General features: G+C 43.8%; 1 protein-coding gene across 2 annotated transcripts in view; it reads right to left on the minus strand.

Annotated features, from left to right (window-relative positions):
- Positions 1–19383, minus strand: part of LOC122554482 (podocin-like) — a 55297-nt gene that overhangs the window by 24967 nt on the left and 10947 nt on the right. For both annotated transcript variants that reach the window (XM_043699582.2, XM_087990762.1), the window contains exons 2-5: positions 5592–5695; positions 5126–5198; positions 4130–4212; positions 91–294 (exon numbers count right to left, since the gene is read on the minus strand). In XM_043699582.2, the coding sequence (XP_043555517.2) occupies positions 91–294; positions 4130–4212; positions 5126–5198; positions 5592–5695 (464 nt within the window). The remainder of the gene's footprint in view (positions 1–90; positions 295–4129; positions 4213–5125; positions 5199–5591; positions 5696–19383) is intronic.

Below are 19383 nucleotides of genomic sequence, written 5' to 3' on the forward strand. Positions count from 1 at the left end.
TATTTGGGACTAGTAACCAGATAATGTCATGTGATTGTTGAGAAAAATGACAGCTTTGAGAGGATTGTAGCCATCTGCAATTTTGTTTACCTTGATTTCATCACCAATGGATTTCCTTTCCAGGAGAATTTCATTGAATTTTCGACAAGCTAAGCTCCGTTTAATAATAGTTTGCACCAGCAATGATACTGAGACAGAGGTGTTCCTGACTGTTGTTAAAGAGAGGGAGGCATTCTCTACCCGATAATAACAGATGGCATTCACTTGAGCGGTCACCATGTCACTGGATATAACCTACAAAATAAAGGAGAACCTTGAGTGTTACAATTATTTCTGTTTCAGCAGAAGCACTCAAAATCAAATGCTAAATGGAATCAATTCGATATGTTCAATACTGATACTTCTACATTTACACAGATGGAAATAAATGAGCAAGATAATGAAGCCATGAGAGAACATTGTTGCAAAGTTAAAACTGTTATTCTGAATATTCAAGTGTATTTGATAGGAAGGAATGAAAAGGGTGTGGGTGGCTCAGTTAATTAAGGGTAGGGTTAGTACAGTGGTGAAAAGGAATATAAGCTTGCAGAAGAGTTGAGTGATAGGTGTGAGATATGCGAGAAATTCTGAAAGACACCATCACAACCTACAGTAAATCTGCTTTTAGTGGGCATGATTTGGAGATGCTGGTGTTGGACTGGGGTGCACAAAGTTAAAAATCACACAACACCAGGTTGTGTCATTGTATCTGACAATTGTGTCCTCCACAACCATCTGATGAAGGAGCGACGCTCCGAAAGCTAGAGCTTCCAATTAAACCTGTTGGACTATAACCTGGTGTTATGTGATTTTTAACTTTGCTTTTAGTGGGGAATATTAACAAGGTAGTGGCTGTGCATTTAAAGGTATTGGATAAAGAAGGGAAACATTTTGTACATTTCGCAAATAAATTTTGTTAGTTGAAAGTAATACAAGGTAAATCTAAGAAAGTAGTTGTGGATAAGGTGATGGAAAAGTGGATAAGGACTAGATTTGGACCAGTGGCATTTTTTTCTGAGTTGGGGAGATGGTGGTGTTCTTTCCAAATGGTCCATTTAGAGATATGTGTGCAAATATGCACAAAATAGTTATGAATACAGCAGCAAAAAGCACTTTTCGCAAGATGGTGTATGAAAGGAACTGTGCAGTAAAGAAATGAAAAGGTTCAAAACATTTTGACAGATCAGCCAAACTGTAAATTATCTACATTGGCATGGGCTGTATGTGCTGAGAATTAGTTCGAGATGGTTGAAGGATATATTCCAAGTTAGCTCATTAGTAGGAATCCTAAAGTTCCATCACTAATAGGTGAACAACCCCAGTTTGGGAAGGGGCGGCAATCAGTTCTGTTTTTTTGGAACATTTGAATGCACCACATGCAGACACAAAGGCCTTCATTAAATCCATGGGCTCAGAAAGAATTCAGGCGCCTTGAGGTAAAGACATCAAAAACCAACTTAAATCTCGGAGATCTGCTTTATTATAAGAGCAAGAGACTTAAAGGATGGAAAGTCTGGGGTGCGGTGAGGTTATTGGTAAAGACAGAAAAAAATACTTGTATAACATGGGAATCAGACTGTTCAGGTGCTCTGTTTAAGGTTGTTTGGTATGGATTACAGTACAAGTTTGCAGATTCTGAAGTAGCCCGAATAGCTCCTGTGCTTACCCAAATGTTGCTGGGCTATGAGGATCAAATGGCTACAATTCACAGTTTTTCTGATGATGGACAGTTCAGTCCTAATGATCAATATGAGGCTATTGATACCAAAGGGCATCTGCCTAAAGTGGGTAAGTTACATATAGAAGGGGCTCTTCATGAAGAAATGCAGAGAAGGCCACCAAAAACTTTTAAAGCTGGATGAATGTGCAGGATGAGGGGCAGGATGTTCAGGCCATGGATAGGGCTCATGAAGGACAAAGATGGAATGCAAGAAAACTCAATGTAAGCTCAGGTCACAGGTCTGGAAGGGAACATGACCCTAGAAAGAAGTTCTATTAATAGGAGGGGGAGGCCAAACAGTAACAGTCCAGAAAAAAGAGAGAAGGCAAGATGAAGAATGTAGTTTAACAAGAGCAAGAAATGTGGTGCAGGCCAGGAATATGAGTGGGAGATGAAGCCTATGTGATTAGGAATTCCTGGTGGTCACAAAGAAACTGGAAATCAAGTGAATCAAAGGCGCCATAGAACAAAGAAATGTGAAAACTGGAGGGAATGTAAGGGTTATTTAGAGGTCGCAAACAGGGGACAGTCAGCCCTATCATATAGCTGGCTATCCACCAAACAGGGGGCTCCTGAATGGTTATACAAAGCCAAAGCAAACCCTATGGCTTGAGGTTTTGGAGCAAATCTGGGAGACCAAGATATTTGAGGCCAGTTTTGTTAGTAATTGTAGATCAATTGACATTAAAGATACATTTCTGCAGGGAGACCAGCTTAAGAGGGAAGTATCTCTTCTTCCTTCAAAAGAGGCACTAAATGCAGTGGGAACACTCTGAATGTTAAGTAAATATAAATATGGCCTGAGTGATGTCTCAAGTGTTTGTTATTTCTCAGTAAGGTCTGTCTTGTTCAAGTTTGGATGTCTTCAGTTAATAGCAGATCCTGCCATGTTTTACTTGCTTGATGATGGGATAGTTTTCAGGTATCATAATGATGCATGTAGATTTTTATTTGTGCAGTGGAAACAATGAACTTCAAAACATTATCATAAATGGTCTTAAAGCAGAAGTCACAATTATAAACCACGCTTCTGGGGCTTTTAAGTTTATTGAATTGGAAATCAAGCAGGATGAATCAAATGCAAAAGTAATCTTATTTGGAAAATGTTAGCCATTGCTGGTTATTAAAGTAAATCACAAAAAGATGCAGCAGCTTCCAAAACTGAAATGGAGGAATTGTGAAGTCAAATTGGACAATTCAATTGGTTCCATGCCCAAACAATCTAAATGCTAGTTCTGAAGTATTAGAGTAGAGAGCAACAGTGAAAAATCTTCAGGTCGGAAATATCATTTGGGCAAATAAAACATTGAAAAAATTAAAAATGGAGCATTATGTTTTGAAATTTCCATATCTGGGAGATGCTAAAATCGGAAACTTTTATTTTTAGTAATTCTTCACATGCCAATCTCTGTGATGGGTTCTGTTGTGCCGGAGAATTCAAATAAAACATTTCTTGTGGGCAAGAGAGTTAAATAGAATCATAAAATCCCTACAGTGTGGAAGCAGGCCATTTGGCCCATTGAGTTCACTCCATCCCTTCGAAGAGCATTCCACCTGGACCCATCCCTCCTAACTTATCCCTGTAACCCTGCATTTCCATGGCTTATCCATATAGGCTGGACATCTCTAGACACTAGAGGCAATTTAATATGGCCAGTCCATTCAACCTGCATGCCTTTGGACTGGTGGGAGGAAGCCAGCACATCCGGAGAAAACCCACGCAGTTTGAGGATGATTGCACGACCTGTTAAATTACTTTAAAAAGTTGTTAATATTCTTTAGGCTGCACTTCAGCCCCACGCTTCTGATCTTTGGGCACTCAGTGTGGAGGGGGCAAGTAATTTGGAGGATCTCCTCATGGATCTGCTCCTGAACATGGCTTAAGTAGCAATCAACAAGTCCAGGCAGCAGGCCATGGAAGGAGTCATAGTTGCTGCTGCCTGCCCATCTTCTGCATCTACGTTCACACTTGAGTTTCCTTGGAGATGGAGCCCACAGTATCCACTAATACTTTTGAAATGTTTAGAGGAAAGTGCCTAGCACATGAACCCTTCCAGCTCCATTTTAATTTAGTCCCTTCTCTCTCTCTTAACCCTTCCCTTTTATTATTGTTGTACAGCCCTTGGTGGATAGTGATTGTTAATTGTTTAATTTGTCAAACAGGTGATCAGGTGGTGAAAAGCAAAAGGAAAGCAGTTAGTGGTTTGTGAGTTTAAGGGCGTGTGTTTAATAGAACTAAACTTGTCAGTAAAATTGTAGACCTGGACTCTATTTAACAATATTTATCCTCTAATATACAACAACTTTGCTTCATGCATTCCCTGGAGCATTCATCACACTTTTATCATGCGTTTGTCTTTTTATGCTTACTTCATGAAAAGGGATCTCCAAGGTTTTGATTCGTAGATCCACTATATGATACGTGTCCAGACATGGCATGAAGAAAAAGAGGCCTAAAATATGAACCAATGAAGAGCCGCTTATATCAGAATAAATCTTATCCACTTTTAAAAAATCCTTTATCTGTGCTTCAACATCTCGACTGTTTTAAATGAAATCAAATCTTACTGGTAAAGAATCTTCAAATAAGTTTACTAAGGCCATTCTCTAGGATGCTGCTTTCATAGGAGCTGTGTGTTGAAGATACGTAATTTGCAACAAATTTTCAACCTGAACTTCCTTCAAGTGTGGGAAGCAGGGGATCAATGAATAATTCCTTTTAATTAATAATATTAATCATTGGGGACAACTTTCTTTATATTGCTTCTCTCACAGCCACTAAATTTTGGAGTACTCTTATTGAGAGTAGGAGCACCTATCAATTATTCCATGGTATTAGTCTTTGCAAAAACCTACTAAAACTGTTTTGATTTAAAATGATAAATTATTTTCAAAGTATAGGTGTTCAGAGACAAATTGGACAAAACACATCCTGATAAACTGTTGATAAATGTTGACAAATTTCATTGCAGAATATAATAATTCTATACTGTTTGGACCAATTGAATTATACACACAAACAATTTAAACGATCTGGATATAATCCAAGTTTACGTTTTTTCATGTTTGTTAAAAGTAGTTTCTTGAAGATATGGATGCTTGATGCAAGGTTTTGTCCATCTCTAGTTTTCCAGAGAAGGTAGCTTGCAGTAATGATACTCCTACAATGACAGTGTAGAAGTGAAAATAGTTACGCACCTAAACTGAGGTTCTGGCTGTAAATTCATTGGCTGATATTTCACTTTTTGAAAATAAAAATCATCAAAGTAAAACACTTAAATTTCATCTTGCATAGAGACAAAAGTTACAATGCTGGCAGCAATGTGTTACCAATCCTAATATGCCTCTGAAGGTGCAAGTAGCTACCTGGTCCTTTGGGTCTTCCTGATAGTAATCGTCCCAGTCTGAAGATCACCGCACGCTCATAATCTTGGACTATCTGTACAACAAACAAAAAATGATTATTGTACGAGTGAATATTGGTTACTGCCAACTAATCCAAGCAGAAAGTGACAAGATTTCTACAATATTTACTGCCTGTTAAATATATTTCTGTCGTGCTATATATTTCCAATAATTTCTGGTTTAGTGTTAGTTGTGTTTTCTTTTGGATCCTAATTTTTTTTAACGAGTTGCTCTCCTTTAGGTGGCATATTGCTAAGCAATTACTGGCCATACCCAACATTGGCAAATGAGGGTCAACATCTAAACAAAAACACATGACCTCTTATTTTGGAGGGTCAAGTATTAAACCCGCTAGAAATACTTCATACCCACTGAACCAACCTTCCCAAAAATGCCAATTGCAGTGTTTTGTTACTATTATACTTGCCTTAACACAGAACCAGATAGAGACTGGGAATGAGACAAGAACCAGCAACAAAGTAAGGAATGTGAGAATACACTCGCAGACGCCTGGCCTTCGGTGCTTGATACCTGATTAAGAAGAGCAGGCAGGCATATCAGATTATTACAGTCTGTTTTAACAAACACATTTTAAACATCAAGTGCTATGTACTGTGTTTCTTGTATCATGCTCTACTTGTCCCTTTTTCTGTTAGTTCTTTGGTTATTAGCAATGCAATACTTTGATGTCATTTCATATGTAAAGCTAGGCTGCCCAGATTTTTTTTCTCTGGTTATCCAAGATGACATTAATTGCATACAAATTTTAATTTTTCAATTTTCTTTTTATTCATTCATGGGATGGGCATCACTGCTGGTCCAGCATTTATTGCCTATCCCTAATTACGCAGACGGCCATTAGGAATCAATCACATTGCTGTGTCTGGAGCCAGACCAGATAAAGATGGCAGATCTCCTCCCCAGATAGGTGTTTCTGACAATTAGCAATGATTTCATGGTCATCATGAGATCATTATTTCCAGATTGTTGTTGAATTCAAACTCCACTATCTGCCACAGCAGGTTTTGAACTCAGGTCTCCAGAACATTACCTGTGTCTCTGGATTAATAGGCTAGCAATAATATCAGTAAGCTACAACTCTCATTCAACTTTACAGAAACATTGACCTCAACATTTCAAGGAAGCAGGCATGGGTAGAAATCTGAATTTAAAAGCAGGACTTCATTCTTTATTCCTTTTCTAGTCTGATGGTGAGCTTAATTTCCTTGACAGGCACAAACCTCAAGGACTGGAAATGTGTTGCTGGAAAAGCGCAGCAGGTCAGGCAGCATCCAGGGAACAGGAGAATTGACGTTTCGGGCATAAGCCCTTCTTCAGGAATGAGGAAAGTTTGTCCAGCAGGCTAAGATAAAAGGTAGGGAGGAAGGACTTGGGGGAGGGGCGTCGGAAATGTGATAAGTGGAAAGAGGTCAAGGTGAGGGTGATAGGTCAGACTGGAGTGGGGGCGGAGAGGTCGGGAAGAAGATCTCAGGTTAGGAAGGCGGTGCTGAATTTGATGGATTTGACTGAGACAGGGTGGGGGGAGGGGAAATGAGGAAACTGGTGAAATCCGAGTTCATCCCTTGTGGTTGGAGGGTTCCTAGCCGGAAGATGAGGCGTTCTTCCTCCAACCGTCGTTTTGTTGTGGTCTGACGATGGAGGAGTCCAAAGACCTGCATATCCTTGGTGGAGTGGGAGGGGGAATTGAAATGTTGAGCTACAGGGTGGTTGGGTTGGTTGGTCCGGGTGTCCCAGAGGTGTTCTCTGAAACGCTCCCCAAGTAGCCGGCCTGTCTCCCCAATATAGAGGAGGCCACATCGGGTGCAGAGGATGCAATAGATGATATGTGTAGAGGTGCAGGTGAATCTGTGGCGGATATGGAAGTTTCCTTTGGGGCCTTGGAGGGAGGTGAGGGGGGAGGTGTGGGCGCAAGTCTTGCACCTCCTGCGGTTGCAGGGGAAGGTGCCGGGAGTGGAGGTTGGGTTGGTGGGGGGTGTGGATCTGACGAGGGAGTCACGGAGGGAGTGGTCTTTACGGAATGCTGATAGGGGAGGGGAGGGAAATATATCCTTGGTGGTGGGGTCCGTTTGGAGGTAGCGGAAATGATGGCGGATGATGCGCTGTACATGGAGATTGGTGGGGTGGTAGGTGAGTACCAGTGGGGTTCTGTCCTGGTGGCGGTTGGAGGGGCGGGGTTCAAGGGCGGAGGAGCGGGAAGTGGAAGAGATGGGGTGGAGGGCATCGTCGACCACGTCGGGGGGGAAATTGCGGTCCTTGAAGAAGGAGGCCATCTGGGTTGTGCGTTTTTGGAACTGGTCCTCCTGGGAGCAGATGCGGCGGAGTCGAAGGAATTGGGAGAATGGGATGGCGTTTTTACAGGGGGCAGGATGGGAGGAGGTGTAGTCCAGGTAGCTGTGGGAGTCGGTCGGTTTGTAGTAGATGTCCGTGTTGATTCGGTCGCCTGAGATAGAAATAGAAAGGTCGAGGAAGGGGAGGGAGGAATCTGAGACTGTCCAGGTGAATTTGAGGTCGAGTTGGAAGGTGTTGGTGAAGTGGATGAACTGTTCAACCTCCTCGTGGAAGCACGAGGCGGCGCCGATACAGTCATCGATGTAGCGGAGGAAAAGGTGGGGGGTGGGGCCAGTGTAGTTGCGGAAGATGGATTGTTCCACATATCCTACAAAGAGGCAGGCGTAGCTGGGGCCCATGCGGGTGCCCATGGCTACTCCTTTCATTTGGAGGAAGTGGGAGGATTGGAAAGAGAAGTTGTTCAGGGTGAGGACCAGTTCAGTCAGCAATTTTCCCCCCCGACGTGGTCGACGATGCCCTCCACCGCATCTCTTCCACTTCCCGCTCCTCCGCCCTTGAACCCCGCCCCTCCAACCGCCACCAGGACAGAACCCCACTGGTACTCACCTACCATCCCACCAATCTCCATGTACAGCGCATCATCCGCCATCATTTCCGCTACCTCCAAACGGACCCCACCACCAAGGATATATTTCCCTCCCCTCCCCTATCAGCATTCCGTAAAGACCACTCCCTCCGTGACTCCCTCGTCAGATCCACACCCCCCACCAACCCAACCTCCACTCCTGGCACCTTCCCCTGCAACCGCAGGAGGTGCAAGACTTGCGCCCACACCTCCCCCCTCACCTCCCTCCAAGGCCCCAAAGGAAACTTCCATATCCGCGACAGATTCACCTGCACCTCTACACATATCATCTATTGCATCCTCTGCACCCGATGTGGCCTCCTCTATATTGGGGAGACAGGCCGGCTACTTGGGGAGCGTTTCAGAGAACACCTCTGGGACACCCGGACCAACCAACCCAACCACCCTGTAGCTCAACATTTCAATTCCCCCTCCCACTCCACCAAGGATATGGAGGTCTTTGGACTCCTCCATCGTCAGACCACAACAAAACGACGGTTGGAGGAAGAACGCCTCATCTTCCGGCTAGGAACCCTCCAACCACAAGGGATGAACTCGGATTTCACCAGTTTCCTCATTTCCCCTCCCCCCACCCTGTCTCAGTCAAATCCATCAAATTCAGCACCGCCTTCCTAACCTGAGATCTTCTTCCCGACCTCTCCGCCCCCACCCCAGTCTGACCTATCACCCTCACCTTGACCTCTTTCCACCTATCACATTTCCGACGCCCCTCCCCCAAGTCCCTCCTCCCTACCTTTTATCTTAGCCTGCTGGACAAACTTTCCTCATTCCTGAAGAAGGGCTTATGCCCAAAACGTCGATTCTCCTGTTCCCTGGATGCTGCCTGACCTGCTGCGCTTTTCCAGCAACCCATTTCCAGCTCTGATCTCCAGCATCTGCAGACCTCACTTTCTCCACAAACCTCAAGGATGCTAATTCTCAGGATTACCAGAATTTATAATGAAATTAATATCACAAATGATGGGTGATGGTAGTAGAGTGATAATACCACTAGGCTAAAGGTATGGAGGCATGTGTTCAAATTTATCACTGGTGCTGGTGGAATTTATATTTGACTAGTAAACTCCAGAATATAGACCTAGGGCAGAACCTTCCCATGGCCTTAACAGTGTGGGAAATGGTGAAAAATTTGGAAGATTTGCAAGCGACGTCAGGGGAGGCCTTCCTTGGTGTCAGGAGAAACAAGTGGCAATTTCCAGAGGTTGAGATGAAATTCTTGCTAATAAACTCAAGAGACCTATTGATGGGGGTTATTCCCACTATCACTATTATTGTTCTCGATTCTCACTCCATTAATTTGCTGTTTCCCATTCTACCACCCATCAGATAGAAACTGGATGCTGAAATTTCTCAGCATGGAAGTTAGGGCAGCTATCTGGCAACTACAGGTCTCCACTTGCTTCTCTGGACCTCTATCTTGGACACCCATTAACAATGTCTCAGGATACATTCCATGGGTAGTGGCTGCATGTACCTTATGTGCATAGGTGCCAGCAACCAACACATGCCAGATTCATTGGACTAACATGGTAGATCTCTCATGCACTTACTTCTGCACTTTCGAATGCAATACCATCTCTCATTGCAATGCTGTTGCAAGGACACATTGCACACAGGGACAGCACCCTGATCATAGTTTGGACTAGGTTGCATTTCAGAGCCGTCCACTTGTTTTCTGAATGCTCATTTACTTAACACCTACCTCGATGCTCACAGCATCTCTTCCTTGTTTTTAGTACCTTGACTGCTCAGTCAGAGGTTAAAGGCTCATAGAACGGTCAGGGGTGTCTGTACCTCATCAATCCAGTGAGTGGGTCGATTGCAACCAATCCAGGAACTCGCACAAACATAGTTGGTGAGCTGTACAGATATCAGTCAGGGGTCTGGTTGCTCATTGTTTGGGTCTCTCCGGCTAAGTTTCACAAGTGAGTGTGTTATTGTCAGTCCAGTTGACTGTCTACTAAAATTCAGTTGTGGTTTTGAGGAGCCAGTGATGTGGAAGGAAGGTTGGAGAAGTAATTGTAGAAATTGGAGGCAGAATCGTGGAACGTAGGGGCAATGATAATACTGAAGGGGGCAGCTCAGAATATAAGGGTTGAGAATATAGCATAAGGTGGAAAAGAATCAAGTGAGAATGAGGTCATTGATGGTAAACAACACCCTGGCTTCCATGGCTCAATACCAGACCTGCTGTATTTACCTGATAAATCACTTGGTTTGTACAATTGTGACTAGTCATGATGACAGAGATCGTCAGGCTAACAACACACTAGTTCGATAAGCTGAGCAGATTGAGTATATGAATGATACAGAAAGAGGCTTCCAGACTGCTGCAAGGGTAGGTTGTGTGGGTCTCTCTCTTTCTCTCTCCAATAAAGGCACATGAAACCTGCAAAAAGCCAGTTATTTTCTCCCACCAGTTGTTGTAAGCTGTGCCTTTACCCAGAAATGAAGAGTCTTTGTTGTTCATACACCAATTACCCTGTGAAGAAGCAAAAGAACTTGGAGACAGGAGATTGACACAAAAACTCCTGGCAAGCCAAAAGGAACATCTCCATGAATCCTGTGGGCTTGGGATATTGAAATGTGTTTCTCAATTTTTTCCCTCCACTCTTGAAACTGGTGCATTTTGATTTTCTGTGTGTGTGCGTGTAGAGATTATAAAAAGGGGTTTAGCTAATATATTGACAGTTCCTAAATGTTTATTTGTATTAGAATGCCCTTATTTGTAATAATCAGTAGTTCCTGTTAAGTATAGGAACTCAGTAGTGTTGATTGTAATAGACAGGTAAATCAGAGACTTTGCGTACTTTGAACAGATCACTAATCTTTGTAGTAACTCCGGAAGTAGTGGGGCTTGAGAATCAGTGCACTTTTCCAAGTGGGTCTTAACACAGAAACAAAAAAGTTTCTCCAAAAAGCAGTTTACACTTGAAACAGCTTAGAAAGCATCCAGAAGAATGGACTTATGTCAATCTCATACAAATGCCTCATACCTACTGGAGGTTGGTTTATGGAAGACAATAGTAAAGCATCTACAGTACCAATAGTAAAGATTGATTTCTCAAATAGGGCATCAACAAAAGGGACAATCCATTTCAAAGGTAAATTTGAGCAGAGAATGGAGGATGTAAGAGTTCCCTTACATGTCTCACCAGTCAGTTTTGTATGTTGGGATTCCTACTGTTCCACATGCTGGAAAATTGGCTTTATCAGTATCCTTGTAAACAGGGCCCAAGCTGTTGTTCACTGTACAGGCCTGATGCTGAACTAGGCACACCAAAGCCATCCTGCAGGATAATAGCTACCTTGACCAGATCATTTTCATGTTGTAACCTCAGAAAGCCAGTAATGGACCTAAGGCTATCAGTTTTAGTATGAAGAGTGCCCAGCCTGTCACAGAGGGTAAGTTATCTTTAACAGGTGAAGCTGTTCTATCTGACTCTGCTACGATGCAGCAACAACACAAATGGACTTCGTTACTAACAGGATGCAACATCAAGCCAAAAAGAGGTTTCATACAGATCATACAAATGAGTAATGTGCTTTTGAAATTTAATGCCAGGGTGATGCTAGGTATTGGCCGCAAATCCCAAAGGCTGGTGGATCATATCAAATTACTGTTTAGCTGTTCACAACAAGCAAGGTACTGACCATTGTTAGTTGGACTTACCACACGGCCTGCTTGCATGTACTGGAAGCTGCAGTTATTAATGGACAAGGCCCTGTTCCTTTACAGGCAGACAGAAGATGTACCGACACTGTGCCTGTTTCAATTTAACAGAAATAGGTGACTGCCTTTCTCTTATTCATTTCTCGGGGCAATGCCTTGACCAATCAGAGTCAGCCAGCTTGTTTTTGAGTGCTTTTGCCAATCAATCAGCACTCTCCTCATTAAGTATAAGTATTATTTTCCTTTGGTACTTAATGGAAATTATTCTGATGAATGCAAGTTGTAAAGCTTGGATAAAATATGTCTTTCTTCCTTAGTGATACTCGAGATCCGAACTTCCAACTCACTATTCAGGCAGATCCACTAGAATCAGGAGTTGGATGGACAGATGGTTTTCTGAATTCTGTATCGGACAGTTCGAAGGTGTTGGCAGAAGATCACTATTGTCCTCCTGGAGTGGGCAGCTGCTGTGTTGTTGTGAAGGTGCTGCCATCACTGGTGACTAATCAACAGGCAGGCCACAAGCTTGCAGGACTGGAGGAGACAGAAAGCAAGAGGAAGTAGGCCACTTGGAGTCCTCCTCCTTTATAATCTCCCTTCTGTTCTCTGGAGGACAGCAGTTTTATAAGGAGGATTGGTTAGTTGATCACATGATCTTCCCATAGACGCTCAGAATTTACCCAGACACATCATAGCAAGTTGATTCAAGGTCCGTGGTTTAGAATTGGTGCAATAATGGCTAGGGGAGCTCCCTCCTCAGCCAGAGTCTGTTGTCTAATGTGATTCCATCTGATGGCTTAGTCTGCACCTTGTGGAATATCCCATCGGATGTTTTGTGATTAGTTCAGGAGATGGGATCTCCTCACTCATCAAAGGTGATTACCTTCAGTTGGCTACTTCTCGACATGATTTGGAGATGCCGGTGTTGGACTGGGGTGTACAAAGTTAAAAAACACACAACACCAGGTAATAGTCCAACAGGTTTAATTGGAAGCACTAGCTTTTGGAGGGCTGCTCCTCCATCAGGTGGTTGTGGAGGACACAATTCTAAGGCACAGAATTTATATCAGAAGTTTACAGTTTGATGTAACTGAAATTATACATTGAAAAATACCTTGATTGTTTGTTGAATCTTTCATTTGTTAGGATGACCATGGTAGTTTCACTTCTTTCATGTGTAAATCACAAAACGTTTTTTTAAAAGTTACATTATCAGATTAACTGTAACAATTGGTGTCAGCCAGATAATATGTTGAAGGTGTTAGCCCCCTGTGTTCCCTGTCTGTGCCATAACGTTTAGACTGATTCTAATCTAAAAGGTGAGTTAACAGAGTCTTACATGGATTCACGCAGTTTTTGAGCAAAGTACAATATAACTCTGCAAGTACAAATTCACCCCACAAACCTATATGTATATGTGTGCATGTGGGTTTTTGTGTGTGTGTGTGTCTGTGGTGGGGGGTTGTGAGTATGAGAGAGAGTGTATATGGGTGTGTATGTGAGTGTCGAGTGTCTACGCCTGTGAGAGGGTGCATGTGTGAGTGTGTGTGTGTTTGGGTTGGGGGGTTGTGAGTGTTTGTGAGAGAGTGTATATGTGTGTGTGAGTGTAAAGGGGTCTTAGTCTGTGAGAGGGTGCATGTGTGAGTGTGTGTGTGTGTCTGGGGTGGGGGTTTGTGAGTGTCTGTGAGAGAGAGTGTATATGTGTGAATGTAAAGTGGTCTAAGTCTGTGAGAGGATGCATGTGTGAGTGTGGGAGTATGTGTGTCTGTAGGAGTGTGTGAGAGTGTCTGTGTGCGTATCTGAGTTAATGTGTGTGTGTGTGTGTAGTGCAATGGTGGTCACCTGTAATGTGACATGAACCCACGGTCCCAGTTGGGGCCCTCCCTATGGGTACGGAACTTAGCTATCAGCCTCTGCTCGGCCACGTTTCGCTGCTGCCCATTCATCCATTGCCGTAGCCTTTGCTCAGTTTCCCCAATGTACTATACCTCAGGGCATCCTTGCCTGCAAAGTATAAGATAGACAATGTTGGCTCAGTCACATGAGTACCTACCACGTACATAGTGGGGGGTGTCCCCACATGTAATGGTGGTATCCATGTCCATACTCTGACACGTCTTGCAGCACCTGCCGTGACAGGGTTGTATGGAGTTGTCCTGAAAGCTGGGCAGCTTGCTACGAACAATGATCTGTTTGAGGTTTGGTGGTGGTTTAAAGGTGAGCAGTGGAGGTGTGGGGAAGGTCTAGGCGAGGTGCTCATCCTCATTGATAATGTGTTGCAGGTCACGAAGAACATGGCATAGTTTTTTCAGCTCCTGGGAAGTACTGGACAACGAGGGTTACCCTAACGGTTGCAGCACGTGTCTGTCTCCTGAGGACACCAAGTACATGGCAGGTACTCATGTGACTTAGCCAACGTTTTCTATCTTATACTTTGCAGGCAAGGATGCCCTGAGGGATGGTACATTGGGGAAACCGAGCAAAGGCTACGGCAACGGATGAATGGGCACTGCACAACAATCAACAGACAGGAGGGTTCCCTCCCAGTTGAGGAGCACTTCAGTGGTCCAGGACATCTGACCTCGGACCTTCGGGTGACCATCCTCCAAGGCGGATTTCAGGACAGGCAGCAGCAAAAAGTGGCCGAGCAGAGGCTGATAGCTAAGTTCCATATCCATAGGGAGGGCCTCAACCGGGACCTTGGGTTCATGTCACACTACAGGTGACCACCATTGTACTATACACACACACAGATACTCCTACACACACACATACACACAGACACACGTATACACAGACATGCACACAGACACTCATACACACTCCTACAGACACACACACTCCTACACTCACACGTGCACCCTCTCACAGACTTAGACACTCTACACTCACATACACACACATATACTCTCTCTTTCATACTCACAACCCCCACCCCAGACAGACAGACAGACAGACACACACACACAAATAAACCCACATGCACACATATGTTTGTTGGGTAAATTTGTACTTGCAGAGTTACATTATACTTTGCTCAAAAACTGCGTGAATCTATGTCAGACTCTGTTAACTCACTTTTTAGATTAGAATCAGTCTAAACGTTATGGCACAGACAGGGAACACAGGGGACTAACACGTTCAACATATTATGATTAGATTAGATTAGATTAGATTCCCCACAGTGTGGAAACAGGCCCTTCGGCCCAACAAGTCCACACCGACCCTCTGAAGAGTAACCCACCCAGACCCATTTACCTCTGACTAACACACCTAGTACTATGGGCAATTCACCTGACCTGCACATCTTTGGACTATGGGAGGAAACCAGAGCACCCGGAGGAAACCTGCACAGACACAGGGAGAATGTGCAAACTCCACACTGACAGTTGCCCGAGGCTGGAATTGAACCTGGGACCCTGGTGCTGTGAGGCAGCAGTGCTAACCACTGAGCCACCATATTATCTGGCTGACACCAATTGTTACAGTTAACCGGAGAATGTAACTTTTAAAAAAAGGTTTTGTGATTTACATATGAAAGAAGTGAAACTATTATGATATTCTAACAGATGAAAGACTCTACAAACAATCAAGGTATTTTTCAATGTATACTTTCAGTTACATCACACTGTAAACTTTTGTGTCATACCGTTGTGTCCTCCACAATCACCAGAAGGAGCGGCGCTCCGAAAGCTAGTGCGTCCAATTAAACCTGTTGGACTATAACCTGGTGCTGTGTGATTTTCTACTTCTAGACAGGCTGACTTCATTCTAATGTTTAGAATTTGTAGGGCAAAATTATGCATATATTTGGCCATGTTAGTCATGACTGTTTAAGTCAGTTTTTCTTCAAAAATGTTTCTTTTCAGTCTTTTAAATCTAAACCAGTGGTTTCAGCCCTCTCATTAAATTAAGTCATTTTGATATAAAGAATGATTGAAATGGCATTAAGCAGGTTGCATGGGGCATGTTGTCAAGAAGTTGTGTGTAGCAGAGCACACATTGTGAATGACTAACCAATGGTCCTCTGGCACAAAGAAGGAAGTATGAAGCCAGTTTCAGGTTAAAAGCTGTAATATTTGCAAGCTGGTCAATAACAATGCCACAACAAAGAAATTCTGTATTCAGAATACTGGTCCAATACTGGTGCAAGAATGGAAGAATTAGTTTGTGGTGAAGAAGATGCCAGGACCAAAATCGGCATGAAAGTTTGAGAAACGTGTATCAGAATGGATCCTTGAAAATTATCATCACCAGAAATACAATGTTTAGATACGGATTTAAGTGGGCCAAATCAAGCCCTGAATCAAGCAAAAATTTCAGAGCAACAGCTATTGATATAGCCACTTCAGAGATTGCAAAGGACTGGAACTGCAGCAAAATTGTTCAAAGACTGACAGAGATCAGAGATCTCTGCCAAAATGGCCAGTTTCCAGGCATCCTTATCAGCCAGTGACAATGGCAAATGTGTGAGATGGCCATGAATTTTGATGTGAAACTGCAACTGCACTGTTGAAAATAAAGTTCAAAAACAGTTCTTGTGAAACCACAGGACATGAGAAGGCAAGATTAACAGTGATACCGGGCTGCATGTCTGACAAAACAAAACTTGGTCTGCACCCTGTAGAATATCCTGTTGGAAGTTTTGTGAATAGTTCAGGAGGTTAGATATTCTCACTTAAAACTTACAATAATTTTCAAATATAAAGCTATTTGGAAATTAAGTTTTCTTAAGGACTTAATATGTATATGCAGGCCACTGGTTAGCTACATGTGGATGGAGAGCAGTTGTGGATCACTAATATCACTACTGAAAGAGTGCAGTATGCAGAATTATTTGGGTGGGATATGTTCAGAATGAATCCGAGATCAAGAGGTGCCTGTGAAGAAATAATACTCAAATTACATGTATAATTGGTTGTCCAACATCCATAACTCAATAACCCATTCAAGGATCATCTTCCCACAAAATGGAGTAAATACACGGTTGACAAAGAAATATCCTTATCAAAGAGTGGAAATATATGTGCGCCTATTGCAAAGACAGTGGGCAGAATCCTATGGCTTGTGAAGAATGTGTACCGTGGCAAGAAATCTGGGAGAAATGCTTTGGAATTAAGCTGTTGCATTTCCAGAGACCCAGGCATCAAGATGAAACTACCAGCAGGCAGTGGTGAGATGCCTATTATCTAGGATTTTTACCTATTGTTGGCTTCACTAACTACAGATCTGGCTTCATTAACAAGCAGCTTCCTATCCCACTATTTGCCACAAGGAAACTTTCCTCTGTCATAGGGTCAGAGGTGTCATTGTTCATCAATGATTGCACAATGGTCAGCACCAATCATGACCCCTCAGATATTGAAGTACTCATGTCCAAATTGAGTAATTCCTAGACAAAATAGAGATTTGGGTTAAGAATGGCAAGCATCATTCACACCACACAAATGTCATACAATGTCCATCTCCAACAAGAGTGAATCTATCACCCCTTGACATTTAGTGGTATTATCTTCACTGAATCTCCCAACATCCTGAGAGTTACCATTGACCAGAAGCTCAACAGATTCACCATTTAAATACATTAGGTACAACAGCAGGTCAGAGGCTAGGAGTCCTGTGGCAAGTAACTCACTTTGTGAGTCCCCAAAGACTGTCCATCATCTACAAGGCACATGTCAGCAGTACGGTGGAATATTCCTCACTTGTCTGGATGGGTGCAGCTCCAACAATATTCAAGAAGCTACACACCATCCAGAACTAAGCAGCAAACATTATTGCCCCCAAAATCAGAAACGTCCACTCCCGCCACCACTGACAGTCTGTAACAGGAGGGTGTGCCTTATACAAGATGTACTGCAGAAATTCACCGAGGCTTCTTAAACAGTGCCTTCAAAACCCAAGACCACTGCTATCTAGAAGGACAATGGCAGCAGATACATGGGAACAGCACCAGCTATAAGTTCATCTCCAAGCCACATATCATCCTGACTTGGAAATATATTGTCGTTCCTTCAGTGTTGATGGGTCAAAATCTTGCACTCCTTCCCTAACAGTATTGTGGGTTTACTTAGAGCAGTTCAAGAAGGCAGATTACCACCAGCTTCTCAAGGACAACAGGAATGAGCAATAAACACTGGTCCAGCCAGTGATGCCCACATGCTAAGAATGAATAAAAGAAAAAGATGTTGACAATTCCAGACATGTTAGGGAATTTCAAAGGTTTCCAAACCTTGGCCACTCTAGCTTGTCACTTGTCCCTCTGAACCACCATCTTGGATACCCAGTGACAACATCTCACGCATTCTCCAGGGCATCTGCACCCTCCTAACCATGAATGGTGGTACCAGATATCTGTCAGACTCTCAGGACCCTCATGGCTTCTTTTCTGTCCACCTACACTGCAGTTGAGTGCTGCTTTTTGGCACATACTGGAAACTAACATTGTAATGCTGCAGTAAGGACACTTTCCATGCAGCAACAGATATCTAGCTCATGCATGGACTTGGCTGCAGGTTAGGCCTCTTCCCTTGCTTTTAAGCATTTACTGCCCTTAGTCCTACCTGGATGCTGAGAACAGCCCTGCCTTGTCTTTTTGCCTTTTGCTGCCTCAGCCTGAGCTATCAAAATCCCATTACTTCTATCTTGCCTTGCTGTTTAGCACAGCAAGGCTTCTCATGGTCGTCAGTAAGCTTCATTCACAGCAAGGGAGACAGCCTTCAGTAAGAGGTTCCTGAGACAGTCCAGGGTCTCTGACACAGTCCGTCAACCACTTAGGGTGGTCAGGGTTAGGGTCCTTTCCTAGTAAGAGGTAAGGGATCAAATGTCTAGCAACACACCATCTGCCTTGGCTCTTTCTGCCCTATTGTTGGCTGTCTGCCTCCTCCTGTCATGAGAAAAATCATGGGATCGAGTGAAGTGAAAGGAAGTGGCACAGTAGTTGATGCCGGTGCAGGTAGGAAAAAGTGGTGGATTGTCCTGAATAAGTGAACAGGCAACATCAAGGGCAGGCAGGGTTGGTGATATTGGGAGTAAGCAGGGAGAGTGAGTGAGGGAAGATGTTCCAGGCAACAGTGAGAGTGGCAGAGAGCAAGGAATAACGCGTTTGCAGTAGCACAAGTAGAAAAAGTCTGAAGTATTGGAGACAGTGAGGTATGAAGAGGGTGTGAGGGAGCGGGTCGGTGTGTGAGGTGGCGAGGTAGGTGTGACGTGGGGAGAGGATGTGAGGTTGGGGGTGAGGTAGTGCGGAGAGTGTGATGTGGGGGAGGGTGTGATGATGGAGTGGGTGTGAGTTGGAAGAGAGGGTGTGTGAGATGGGGGGGAGGTTTTGTGAGGTGGGGGTGGATGTGAGGTATGGAGAGAGTGAGGTGGGTGTGAGGTAGTGGAGAGGGTGTGTGAGGTGGGGGTGGGTGTAAGGGATGGGGTGGATGTGAGGGATGGGGAGGGTGTGAGTGGGGGTGGGTGTGAGGTAGAGGGGATGGATGTGAGGGATGGGGAGGGTGTGAGGTTGGGGGTGGGGGTGAGGTGGGGGGTGAGTGTGAGGGATGGGGAGGGTGTGAGGGATGGGGATGGTGTGAGGTTGGGGGTGGG

The sequence above is a fragment of the Chiloscyllium plagiosum genome, unplaced genomic scaffold (assembly GCF_037043375.1).
Source record: "Chiloscyllium plagiosum isolate Xiang-an unplaced genomic scaffold, Cpla_swu_hap1 HiC_scaffold_9, whole genome shotgun sequence".
Classification (NCBI taxonomy): Eukaryota; Metazoa; Chordata; class Chondrichthyes; order Orectolobiformes; family Hemiscylliidae; genus Chiloscyllium; species Chiloscyllium plagiosum.